This window comes from Falco biarmicus, chromosome Z, assembly GCF_023638135.1.
Source record: "Falco biarmicus isolate bFalBia1 chromosome Z, bFalBia1.pri, whole genome shotgun sequence".
Classification (NCBI taxonomy): Eukaryota; Metazoa; Chordata; class Aves; order Falconiformes; family Falconidae; genus Falco; species Falco biarmicus.
The window spans coordinates 51,161,228-51,174,272 of record NC_079311.1 but is presented as its reverse complement, the minus strand read 5'-3'; the positions used below and the strand labels follow the sequence as shown (position 1 = coordinate 51,174,272).

The following is a 13,045-nucleotide window of genomic DNA, read 5'->3' as shown; positions in this document are numbered from 1 at the left end:
GAGGTACATGTCAAAACAATAATTATTTTGAAAAGAAAAATAGAAACATTTTAATGAGAAAATGCCTAAAGTAAATACTCAGACCTCATGAAAAGGTCTTCCAGGTTCACTAGTCTTATTTGTGTCCTTAATTTTGGACTGAAACAACTTGCTTAATTTGATCTAAGTTTAATGAATAACTTTACCTGACAGAAACCAGCACGAGCCATTAATTATTATTAACTGAATATGTTCACACAGCTCTTAACTTATTAATTACTACATATGTTGAAGCCAGTGCAGATCGTACTTTACCAAAAGGACAGAATCATGCCAGAATTCATTGTGCTGTCAGGCTAAACTACTTCTGTCTGCCAGTAAACAGCCAGGGGTGTTTCTCTGTAGCGATAATGGTCTAATCATAGAGGTATGGAGATAAAGCATTTCATTTGCCCAGTTGGCAATGTTGTAAAAATGTAACAAACTTCCAGGCTCACTCTCTCTCTTCAAAAGGGAAAAGAAGCAACAAATTTACATTTTCTTTAAAACCAGGAAGACAATCAAGATATTGTAAGGTTACATAACAATCTACCTTGTGCAGAGTTTTACTTCTGCTGTCTGTGAGATCCAACCTCACAGGAATATAATCGGTGTCAGGAGAGGGAGGATCAAGGTGCCGATATCGAATCCCCATCCTCAGAAATTCATCGCAGCTCATTTTTGTGTTGTGAATGACTCCCAGCCCCAGCATGCAGCTTCCATTTCTGCACTGCTGGCCCAGGGTGTGCTCTGTAACCCAACAAAAGCAATAGAAAGCAGTTACTGGAGCAGAAAACAGCATGGGAACCTGTTCATATAGCTAAACTAACCCTGATAAAAACAGTGTAATGAGAATTAGGACTCCTTTCCTGACTTTTAACTTCCCCTACAGGATTCTGTTTTCAACAGCCATCTTCCAGCTCCAGCCTCCCTTGGTCTCTCGGGTAGATGCTGCCTCCGCTGTCTCCCTGTGCTGTTTCTACTGAGTCTTGGCACTCCCAAAGCTGTCATATTGGTCCACATGTCTAGGAATCTAGGAGCCAAAACCAGATTCCAGTCAGGGGTTACTGACCCAGATCTGTGATCTGTGCTGTGCCCCACACCAGCTTCATGTCCCTTTCAGTTCCCATGATAGCTCAAGCTGTTCATTAAACTTCAAATGACCCACCCTTACGCAGCACATCTGAAGCAACCCACTGCTGCAGGTCTAATCTGCTGGGTCTCTTTGACCCTGCTAATACAAACAACTAAAGCACATCTTACTAGGGCCAGAGAAGAAGTGCTGTAGCTGGTCTCCACGAAGCTGCTCTTGCTGCACGTCCCTGGTGATGAGCTGTCCATGAGCAGGCAGGTGGGTTTCCGAAGAGGCTATGGAAATGGTGCAATCCAGATTTATCTTCCTGTCATAGTCAAAAGTGAGGACATTCTTGTCAATTGCTCTGGAGAGACCATAGTACTCAGGGACCTCCAGGGCACCGGGGCGCATTTTGATGATGTTGCAGTCTGGCTCAAGCAACTGCACATGGAGCGTGAATGTTTCAACAAATGTTTCAGTTTCTGTAAATCTGCAGTGATAGAAGACAAATTAGTTATGCTTCACCCTGTCTTTTGTCACTCTGTGGGTCTGGCTTTGGCCTCACCTTCTAAACTGAATTACCTGAACCCCTTTCTTTCATGTGCCCTCAAACCCCAGACCGACAGAGACCATGAGGTGCCAGCCCCTGCTGCCCACTGGCTCATACTTGTAAAGAGGGTATCTGTGCTAGGGAAGAGGTTACTTGCCATCTGTATGCAAGGATCTGTGTCCCTAACAGCATACAGTGCTCTGAAAGTACTGTTGTCACTTTCAATAATAAAAAGAAAAATCACTGGTTTCTATAATAAGCAAGTAATACATAATATGTATTAATACTGACAAACACTTTATTTGAGCATAGATGAAATACACTGTGAGAAATATGTCTGTAAACAGATGGTCATTTGTTGACTGCTGCTGGATCTAAGTAGTTATGACATGTACAGCAGAACATGCTTTTGCCATGAAAAATGGACTGTTTGCTCTTCCTGAGGGCAGCTGTGCTTCTGGTAACAATGAAGTATGACATCCCTCTGTCCTTACCTGTACAGCCTAAGCATGATTGTGTCTTCATCTAAAATCGGACAGCCATTGTGGGTATATTTTACTTCATTAGGAAGGAAGTGACAGTCAAAAACCTATGAAGGAGAAAGAATATACTAGTAGAACTCTCAAAGATATTAATTTCATGGCTTCCCTTTCGCTTCTCTCTGGCAGGAATGCATTAGACTAAGGAAATACTTAATCTGTAGCTTACTTCTATGAATAGGTATTCACTTGTTCTGTGGTATTGCAGTGAGAATCAGAGCAACCGCTTCAATGTGGGGCTGCTGGTACTCTATAGTTAGAAAGGGAATGGGCATATAAATGTGATTGTTGCTGGTCGCCAAGTCCTTCCCTCAGTGCAACAAATAATTCTAGCGCACACTTCTCTACCACCAAAGCCTGTGGACTTACAGATCCAGTTGTATTCAGTGGGACAACTGCAGTGGATCTGAAAAGCAAGCAGTTCCTGCAGTATAATGTTAGATTTAATAGCTTTTAAAGTTTCTAGTGGCAGTAGCTTGATTATATAGTAAATCCTGCTTTATGGCCACTACCACTGGACTACAAAAACATGACCCAGTGAAACTTCTCTGCTGGAAACTTTGCTAGCTCAGATTTGTTACATAGTGGAATACCGATGTACCAGCAGCCTTTTACCAGATCATGTATCATCTCTGTGCCATACCAACACCCAGCCCCAATGTCAGTGTAATCCCACAGCATAAAAGCAAGCAGAATTTCTATATTGTGTCCACCAACTAATTAAAAAAACCCCTAACTCTTATGACATACCTGATACAGGTCACATTTGCAAAGCTGGGTGGCCACAATTTAACCATCTAAGGCAGACATTGGTTTCAGACTGGTTGTATTATTCAATGATTTGTTGACTTGCAAAAGTAAGGCAATGAGGAAAAAATGCCTGACCGAAATGGAGAAAAGATGGCTTTGGAGAGTTCTGACACACCCATTCTTTAGAGAACAGATTGAATTCTTATGTCCTCGCTTAAGCCAGTTTGCAAGTCTGGCAAATTACAATTCCATGTAGCTATATTTCTTTATAGAGTTTAACAGCTAAAAGCCCCTAGTAAATAAAACCATGCCTATGTTATCCTTGTGATGACAGGGAACCTCTACACAGCCCAGGCACAGATGGAGGATACTCACGTGTCATAACTGCAGAGAGACAGGACATACTCTTGTCAGCAAGAAGGCAAAACCTACTCACTCCATTTCCTGAGTGTCTCACTGTGAGACTAAATGTGGGTTTGATTGAGTCTTTATGGGCAGTATTCATTCAAACATGATTCTATGGACTTCTACAGACTAAAGTAAAATCTGTTCAGCATTCACTAATAAACCTAATGAAGCCATAGTTAATCAGGATTAATATACATATACAGCTGATTGACAAACCACATCTTTTTGCAGAAAGGTCATTTCTTACTGCCAGTCATTTCTTAAAATACACCAAAAGATGAAGTGGCTTGCTTGAATTACCCACATCTCTCCAACCCTTTTGGAGGACAGTGAAATGGAAAGGGGATTTTAGTGAGGCTCTTAAATGTTGACGGGAAATGCATTGCATAGAGAAAGTCTTTGGATACATTTTCAATGTAAAAATAAAGTAATACTTTAATTTCTAAATTACTTGTTAATGCATAGTTAACCAAAGTGCATCAAGACTACTTCATGTGTTTACAGAAAGGATGTAAGAACTAGGTTTGTTTCTTTCTGACCATTACACAGAATTATATCTTGCATCTTTCTATACTGGAAAGAAAATTAGATTTTACCGGCTTTCATGATTACTGTCAGTGTCCACTTCCACTGAAGCTATTCTCAGATGCTCAAGCTATGTGATAATTGTTCTGTATTCCTGGTGATTTTAAAATGTGTTGTCTGCTTTTAACTTTCATCATGAAGCACATTGTACAAAGTCCTTTTTTACTTTTTTTAAGTGACGAGTTAGTTGATAATCAGATACATATACATGAATTTACCACTTTTCCTAAAATAATCTTGGAATAATCTGTAATATATGGTGCTATGGAAAGTACAATTTATTTTATTTGTTGGGACTGCTTAGAAAGGAAAAACAAGAACAGTTTGTGAAAAATGGAATTTCTCTTATATGATGGTTTTGACTGTGTTGTGGCTCTTCTGTTGTGTATTGTTCCCAAATGTCACAGTTCTATGTGATTTTTTATTTTTCAGTGTTTAGCAAAACAAAACAAGTGTCTTGTTTTTATTTAATGGCTTTTCTTTCTTAGTACAAGCTAACATAAAGGAAGATGATAGTTAAGTTATTAATTGGATAGTCCTAAGTGATATCCTACCAAAAACAAAAAAATCAAGGGCGGTAGTTAGACAGTGTGTTACCTTAAAGAAAAAAAAAAGAAGTATATTATATACAAAAGCCACTTATAGCTTCCAGTAGTTTAATGTTGTACACTGAAGATGAGATTTTTCACTGACGTAAATCATATAGAGCTGTCAAAGTCAGTAGGGGTTTTGGTCACATATAGACCTGGTGTGCACCTGATAATGAGATACTGCTTAGATGACGCATCCCTGTTCATATCAGAGGGGACTGCCCACACCAGAGGAGATGATTTATCATATCAAAGAATTAATTTATTTCTAAGACATCATTAGTTCCACCTTTTAGCTGACAACAATGGGACAGAAAATGAAGGACCTTTCCACAAAGGTCTTTACCACTGACTGACAGTCATTTTGTATGTATATAAGACACAATCTGCTTTGCAAAAAGAAACATCTGTTTTATGTTTCCTAATATGTTTTCCTTTTATATGAACAGGCAACTCTAATTGTCTATAAATTTGCTGGGTAAGATAAAGGAGATCTAAATCTTTTCCTAATTACTGTCGAGCTTTGGTTTTTTCCACTTCAACTGCTTTTCAATTACAATTTGTAATTAAATTGTCATACATTCCTAGGACATTACTCACTTTAATGGCAATAAAACAGATCAGACCAGAGACATTATCTGGCTGCAGAACTTCCTGGTAGAAAGAGTGTGAGTGGCACTGGGAGAGCCAGACTCTGGCACCTTTTTTCAGGAATGGTGGCAGCTCAAGCAGCACTTTTCAGTGTCTGGATGAGGATTTTGTCATTTAAAACAGAAGCCTTCAACTCACAAATGCCATCTAGTGCTCTCCGGGCAGAGAAATATGACTTGAGATAACCAGACTGCCTATCTCACTGGCAGTCACCCTGGGGGTCCCCGCAAGGTGGTAAGCCTCTGGCACTCCCACTTCTCTACTGAGGAGAGGAGGGGAAGGCACCTTTCCTAACATAACAGCACTCAGGCCAGGAGCCGTCCAGGGGAGGTATCCCAGGCTCTACCAGCAGGCACAGCCCCTCTCTGTCCTGGTACCCCAGGGCCTCCCACCCAGCTGACGCCCCCCCAGACAGGTGTGCCTGCAGCCTCCAAGGGCCAGGCCGCACTGCCCGGGCTCTGTCCAGGCCCAGGAAGGACAGGCGCCTGACAGCAGTGGGGTTGGGAGTGCGGGAAGCCAAGGACACTAGGGGTTTTTGGAAAATAAGGTATGGTAAATACACATTGCCTGGCATCTCTGGAAAGCTGCTGCTGACCCTGTGCTTAAAGCATGTCAGGTTACAAAGGACAAAGTGGCTTTTTCAAAATACCGGGGTCCTACTGCATGGACTGCATGGACAAGGATAATGGAGGCTGAGACAGAAATTGAAAGCAAAGTCACTTCCTTGGCCAGCCAGCTTGCCTACAGAAGAGGTCTGCCAGCAATGAGACATTAATTCTCTCTTTTTTCTTCATGGGCCAAACTAGCCTGGGGAAGTGGAAAGGGGGGACTACAGTCAGAGCGCCTGTGCTGGCAGAGAGCAAGCCCTGTGGCAGTCTCAGCAGAGGCACTGCACTTGGGGACAGTCTCTAGAGAAGATCATACATTGCCCTGCTCATTGCCTCCTGTTTTCCCTGATGTGCCTCTGCTCCTTCCAAGTGCTGGTTCAGCTGAAATACTCATCAGGGGTCTGCAAAAATAATGGTGACGACCAAGCTAGAAGTTTTGAAAAATCACTGAGACTGGTGCTCCTGCATCAGCCTTTGCAGAGACCACCAGAAAATTCAGAGCAGATGTTTAAAACAATAGACATATACAAACAGATAGAAGTGTATGGTACAATAAACAAAAATTTTTGAAAACAGACAAAAACTGTTCGGTTGTGGTTCATTAAAACCATTCATCTTCTACCTCTACCATTACATCTTCATGTCAATTACTTTCAACTCCTTCCTATGGCTTAGGTGAGGAGATTTGTAAGGTGGATGAGTAGCAGAACAGTGATATGTGAAATACATTTCATTATTCCTACAAGCTTGAAATTTTAACAGAAAACATGATTTTTTTTAATGTATTTGCCATCTGCTAGCAATTTAGCTGTTGTAGAGCAGAGCAAACAATGGTGTACACAATGAGCTTATTGTATGTGATTTTTTTCTTAATTGCTCCTTAAGTAGTGGCTGCGTGACTAAAATACAAAATGCTCCAGAGGGCTATGCATTACCCGCGGGACGCTGATTACTGTCATGGTACAAAAGCAAACAGTTGAGAGACTGGAGGATATCTGCTTACCAAAATTTTTGACCTAGTCATTCTCTGCTTGTGAAAACAGACTGACTGAACTCACTTTTATGCACTCATGTTACTGAGCTCAGCTTTTGGATTTAAGGAGTGCAGTTATCTGTCAGCTGGCTACTTTTAGCAAAAGGCTGAATCTCACAGACTATTTGATTTCATGTGTTCCACTACTTCCCAAAAAAGAAATCAGTAAAGCAGCTCTTTCTAGTTTCTCCCACATCTGCACGCACATGGACACACAGAGCAGCACAACGGAGCCCCTTTACCTGTGGAGTTAGTTTCCCAACCCTCTGTGTTATTGGCTCATTAATCACAACTTCTACTTTGCAGTCATCCTTCTCTCCGGGGATGGAAAACTTGAGGTCATCTTCGGACAGGAAGACAGACTGTCCCTTCATCACTTTCACCCCAAGGTTGACACTAATAAAGGAGGAGCATACAACTCTTCGTACAACAAACAGCAGTAGAAACAACCAGCTTTTCTCAAAGGGCTTCATATTACAAGGGGGTGCCAGCTCTTCTCCACCAGTGAAAATCTTCTTAACATAAGAAGTCTTCTTTTTCTCTGCCAGCAGATTTTCACCGTATAATGAAGGACCAAAATGTTAGTCACAGGTAACAATGTACCACATGTTTTCTATTAAGATGCACTCCTTGACAGAAATTTGGACAGGGTCCTCTCAAAATATCCTTGGGTTTATATAAAATTCATTGGTCAAGCCTGACAAAATGACGAATGTGTTCCCAGAGTACTTTTAGGGTTTGTTAATCCTGAAAATAAAGAAAGAAAATTGAGACAAGGCATTGATCAACCTGGGGGGTGGGGGTGCGGGGGATAACCACACAAAAACCTGCCTGTTTTTACAATTGCAGTTCATTTCAAGCAGCAGCTTTTCACCTTTGAATACTATGAAGTGCACAGATGCTCAGAAAATTAGCTCTGGACCAATGAGACTTCTCTCTCAGTGCATCAGCTCTCAATGTGGATTCCAGGCAACTTTGATCTGTGTGCATATACAAACACTTGCTCTGTAGGATCCATTGCTACTGGCCTTTTTTACTTCTGGACAGAGTAGATATCAATAAAAGGGCATATATGAGCATCCAAGTAATTTGAAAGTGCAGGAGTAGGCATTCATATAGATTAAATATACCTGGAAGGAGGATAAAGGTAGAGTGGCTTTTTGTTAAATCTGTTTTTTTGCCATTTCCCTCACATTGAATGGGGGGTGGGGTGTGGGGGGAGGGGGTGGAAAGTCAACCTTTAGTTGAAAACACTTTGCCAATGCCTCTCTGCTCTTCCTGCTGTAGTAACTATGCCAGGATGTCATCATAGAAACATGATATGTCATGACAAAGCTGATTTTTTTCTTTTTCACAGAAAGAAAGTAGTCATTCTGAGGCAAATTTAGTGGAAATAAGGAACAAAAGATAATATGGAGAAAAAAAAACCTACACAAGTTCCTCATGCTCCCAGTTACAGTTAATCTTCATCTTTCATGTTTATAAACTCATAAGAAAAACATAGTTCTTCGATGTTGAACAAGAACTATTGAAATCCTTATAAAACCCTAATTTGTATAACCCTCCAAAGTAACTGAATCTATGGCCCAAAGTATAGGCAATGACATTAATGTAATTAAATTTGATAAGTTCATAACAATTTCAGGCTAGTAAAGCATCAGCATTCCTTCAGTTTCCTCTAAGTTTTTAGTGTCCTGACTACTTGTTTGCACAAGTCTAATTTAACCACAACCCTACCACCAACCATGAGCTTTCCTGAAAATGAATAAAAACCCAAATCCATGTATCTCTTTATTTTCTTCATTATTGTTAACAAGTAAGTAAATCTTCACTCTGCTGTTTCTGGCAGATTGACCTTCTGAACAGCTTATCATCGTATGCACCTATTCACCTAGTTTTATGTTTCACTGAAAAACCATAAGCAGTTAAGAATTTATTTTAAATTATTTACTTCCCAAAGTAACACAAGACAGGTTCACTCACTTAAGCTGAGATTGAAGATTGAAGACATTGGGACTAACATTGATCAAAGTTAGATGTATGCTGATTATGTAGTCTGGTCCGCAAATCTTAACTACATTTTTCTAGGCTTTTATCTTTCCATTTTAGTCTGAAATTATGCAGCCAGATCAGTCTAATCAAAAGCTGAGAGAAAATGCAGAATTCAAGCCAGACGAAAGGGAATTAAATCCATGGTCAAGTTTTTTTAACATGTTCCAGAAACAAATCAAAATCTCAATTAATTTTAAAAAAGTTTACTTAGATAGCTTTTACTAAAATCCAGATATGTAAATGTGTGCAAAGTACTTACTAATTTTTGTTTCTTTCTAAGTGGGATGGGTAGGCATAGCACTTAAATGCAATAAGCGCATCTGAGACAGCACTCCAGTTCCTAAAACCCACACAGTTTTGAAACATTGTCCACAGTTTTATAAAGCACAACTTTGAAAGAGGGGGAGGAAAACATATCAGCCTCCAAATAAGAAAGTATGGTTTGCAGCCAGTATACCCTTTTAACCTGAATATCTGACTGGCATTTATCACGTAGTGCATGGATTGTTAGCGTTTATCAGCTACCACCTTTTCTTCCTTAAAACACCAGCTGCAAAAAATGGAGAGATGTTCTGAGCGGAAACCTCTATTGCTGTGCCCTATTCCTACTTCCTACATCAAACCAAGTGAAGGTAGGGCTCAGGAAAGTGAAATAACTTCCTTGGCATATGTCTCAAGAAGATGCTCTGCCTAATGTCTCCTCTGACTTCAGGCATCCCAGGATCCTTGGCCAGCAGGAAGCTCCTGGCACAGGGAGTGCAATAGATTTTAAATCCTTTAACTCCAGCCTCTGATGAAGAAGCAATGCATGAGTGAGCCTCAGACAGTTTCCAGAGAAGACCCAGTTTCTTAAACCATAGAGGGGCTCAGATAAGAAGAAAATCATTAGGAATTTTATGCTCCAACTTGGACCTGGCAAAGTGTCAAGAGGCAGTTAATAATTCTGAAGCATAGACCCAGTGGTTCACACCTCACGATAATGCTAGTAACTTCATGCTCCATGGTACCAGGCCAGGGCACTGATTTACTGTGCAAAATGCCTTTATTCACAGGGCACTGGGTACCTTATGAGAAAAGCTAAAATTACAGCCTGGGGAGTTTTTTCTTTCTTCTCTCCCACCCAAATAGCTACCACAAAAACACGTTATAGCTCAGAGACAGCCTAATCACTGGCTCAGAAATAGCACTGGTCAGGAGTATACTGTTCTCTTTACACCTTACATTAGGTGCTTACAAGAAGGGAAAGCCAGCTGTCTCTCTCCAGTAGTCACTGACGGAGTCATTCACGAAGAGGTGTCTGCACCTCAGCTCTGATGAAGCCCAGGTCAACCTGTTTCTGGTGCCTGCTCCATAAACCCCAGCACCGGATGCAGGTATAAACCTCAGGCACAGGTGGTGGTGCCTCTGCTGCTTCTTCTTACCCTGCATCTTACCCAGCTGCAGGGCTGTCTCCATCTGTGGCCAAGTGAAGATCTTGAGAAGTATAAACTCACTTTCTCAATCACTTATCCAATGATACTGAAGTGAAATGACAAGAGATCCTTTCAGCACATAATGGCAATAAAATCAGAAAGTTTTGGACTGAATGCCATGAGTCCAATATTCTCCCCTCTGTGTGAAGAAGGCCATTGCTTCAGCAGTCACCTGTGTGCTACACAGTACTTAATACTGATCTACAGTGACAGTACACTGCTCTCTGGCAGCTTTACAACTGCTGCTGATGCCATTGACATGTTTTGTGGCTGCCTGGGACTTCCTTAGTCTCCTTTCTTCTCTGCCCTTAATATCACAGCTGAGCCCGATTCATCCCTGCAATCCCTTGGCATGTCACCTGTGTATCCAGAATGAATAAATGACCAAGGCTCTATTTAATTCCAAATGCACCACAATGTTTCAGATATACTTAGAGGATTAATGACATAATAGTGTTCATCAGGAGGATCACTATTTTTAAAATAAGCTGTTTCCTCACTGACTTTCTAAGAGTCTGTCTATATGGTGAAACATCTCCAGGAGCACTCTGTGCCTACAAGCTCAATATCAGAAGTAAAACAGCCTTGTCAGTTCAGTGATACATCATATATCAGTTGTTACCCCTCAGTGGGGATGGAGAAACATGGTACATGACAAGAGGCTGAGAAAGCAGGGTCTGTTCAGCCTGAAGAGATGACTTATCGCTGGTTTTAGACATCTAACAGAAGAGTGCCGAGAACCTGGAGGTGCACAGGGAAGGGACAAGATGCAACCCACAAAATGCATAACAAGGGAAATTCACATTAGATATTTGAAAAAGAAAAGCCACAGTGAGCACAGTTGGTGGAATGGCTTTCCCAGGGGAGCTGTGGAGTCCTCACCCTCAAAGATATTTTTAAAAAAAATTATCAAGGGCTGAGTAGCCTTATGTGATTTTGAAGCTGGACTTGCATAAAAGCTGGCTATGCTGAGATCAAGGAGTGGGAGCAGTTGCCTGCAGAGGTCTTTTACACCCTAAATCATGTGATGACTCTAACGTGAAATGACAGAACTCTCTGGCTCCCAGGACCCAAGTTAACTACCTGGTATATTTTTGCAAAACACTGCATTGTACCCTGCAAAGTGTCCAGTAATTCCCATGAAATCCAATACAAAACCATACTGGTATAAAAAATGTGGCAACAAAGAAAGAGACCTCCTTCTCGTAATTAGAGGTAGACTGGCCAAGCTGACACTAGGATTTGGGAGCTTGGAAAAGGAGTCTTGAAGACATGTCCAAGGCATTGTGCAAGGGACCCTTGCAACTTTGAGGAGCATTTTGTCTGCTGGCAGACCCCTGCCCCACTCTGCAGATGAAACCGGGGAGAAGGCAGAGGGGAGAAGGGGCCTCTGAAGAGCTGGTGGATGTGGCTCTGTAGAGTTAACAGAGGGATAAATCAGACTGGGGACAATGTAGGGGAGGGTTACAGAGAACTTCAGATGTGGTTTTTTAAAAATTTCTTCCAAATGCCAGAAAAACTAGTTTTCCCTCCAGGCTGCTGGTGCACATGTGAGAAATGATGCAATGGCTAATTACAAACATCACCATTCTCACCAAATACAACTGGTTTTCAAGATTCCCAAAAGAAAAGAAAAAAAAAAGATGAAAGAAACACTGCAGAAAAGGAACTAAAAAAACTGCTGTAGAGTTATCATCACAAAATATCTGTCAAAACCTCCCAATTTGTCAAGTGGTCATTCGCTTCAGGAACCTGGAGAACTGTATGAAGTCCCTAAGAGCATCTGAGAGTTCTTGAAAGCTAGGTGTCCTTCCAACAGCAGACTCTGGAGAAAACTGCATATCTGTGTATGTATCTGTGCAGGACCCATCCAGAGGTATATGTAGAAATGCACAGTTGTGTGTCTCTGGATTTGTGTTAAGTAGATCTGTTATTTTAGATAATTTTTGGGAGAAAAAATAATTGTCATTACAACTCCTGCATGAATAAAGTTTACTTCAAAGAATGCAAATATTAATCATTGGTGGGAAGATTTCCAGCGCTTCTTATTTATTTAGAAGTTATAAGTGTACAGATTCCTGAATGATTCTGAGGAGGGATAATGTGATGTAAATAAAGACTAATCCCAATTATTTAGATAGCTATCTACTGGTGCAAAACAGCTGAAAATAAGATCAGAAACAGCACCAGTAACTCTCATTTGCAATATCTAAAACCTGATTAAAAAATCTATAATCACAGTGACTTTGAGCCAAGTCTCAATGACGCCCAAAGTCTTCAACGGATTTGGATGAGAATTTAAGAGTTTCTCTGTACCTGACAAAATCTCTGGTTGCCTGGGAGATTTCACAGAACGATTGGATCCAAAATTGCCCTCTTCTTTTGCAAAGCTTGAAGGGGATTATAGAGGATGATTGTTGTTGGCTGGGAGCTGGACTGATTGTTTTAATGAACACCAGAAAAAGTTTACAAGAAACAGAAAGAACATAGGATTCTTTTTTTGGAGGATGGGATTAAAGAAAACAAATAGCAGCCTTGCGTGATTTCTAGGAAACATACAAGACACAGAAAGAACATAGGATTCTTTTTTTGGAGGATGGGATTAAAGAAAACAAATAGCAGCCTTGCATGATTTCTAGGAAACAGGACAAATATTATTACAGCAATTAAAACTTAGCCCCGGGCAATGAAAGTATCCTGAACTTTTAAATTAG

General features: G+C 40.8%; 1 protein-coding gene across 2 annotated transcripts in view; it reads right to left on the bottom strand.

Annotated features, from left to right (window-relative positions):
* FREM1 (FRAS1 related extracellular matrix 1) overlaps positions 1-13,045 on the bottom strand; it is a 75,026-nt gene that overhangs the window by 55,843 nt on the left and 6,138 nt on the right. For both annotated transcript variants that reach the window (XM_056325580.1, XM_056325579.1), the window contains exons 2-5: positions 7,050-7,554; positions 2,138-2,232; positions 1,282-1,583; positions 572-768 (exon numbers count right to left, since the gene is read on the bottom strand). In XM_056325580.1, coding sequence (XP_056181555.1) covers positions 572-768; positions 1,282-1,583; positions 2,138-2,232; positions 7,050-7,280 — 825 coding nt within the window. In that variant the 5' untranslated portion in view covers positions 7,281-7,554. The remainder of the gene's footprint in view (positions 1-571; positions 769-1,281; positions 1,584-2,137; positions 2,233-7,049; positions 7,555-13,045) is intronic.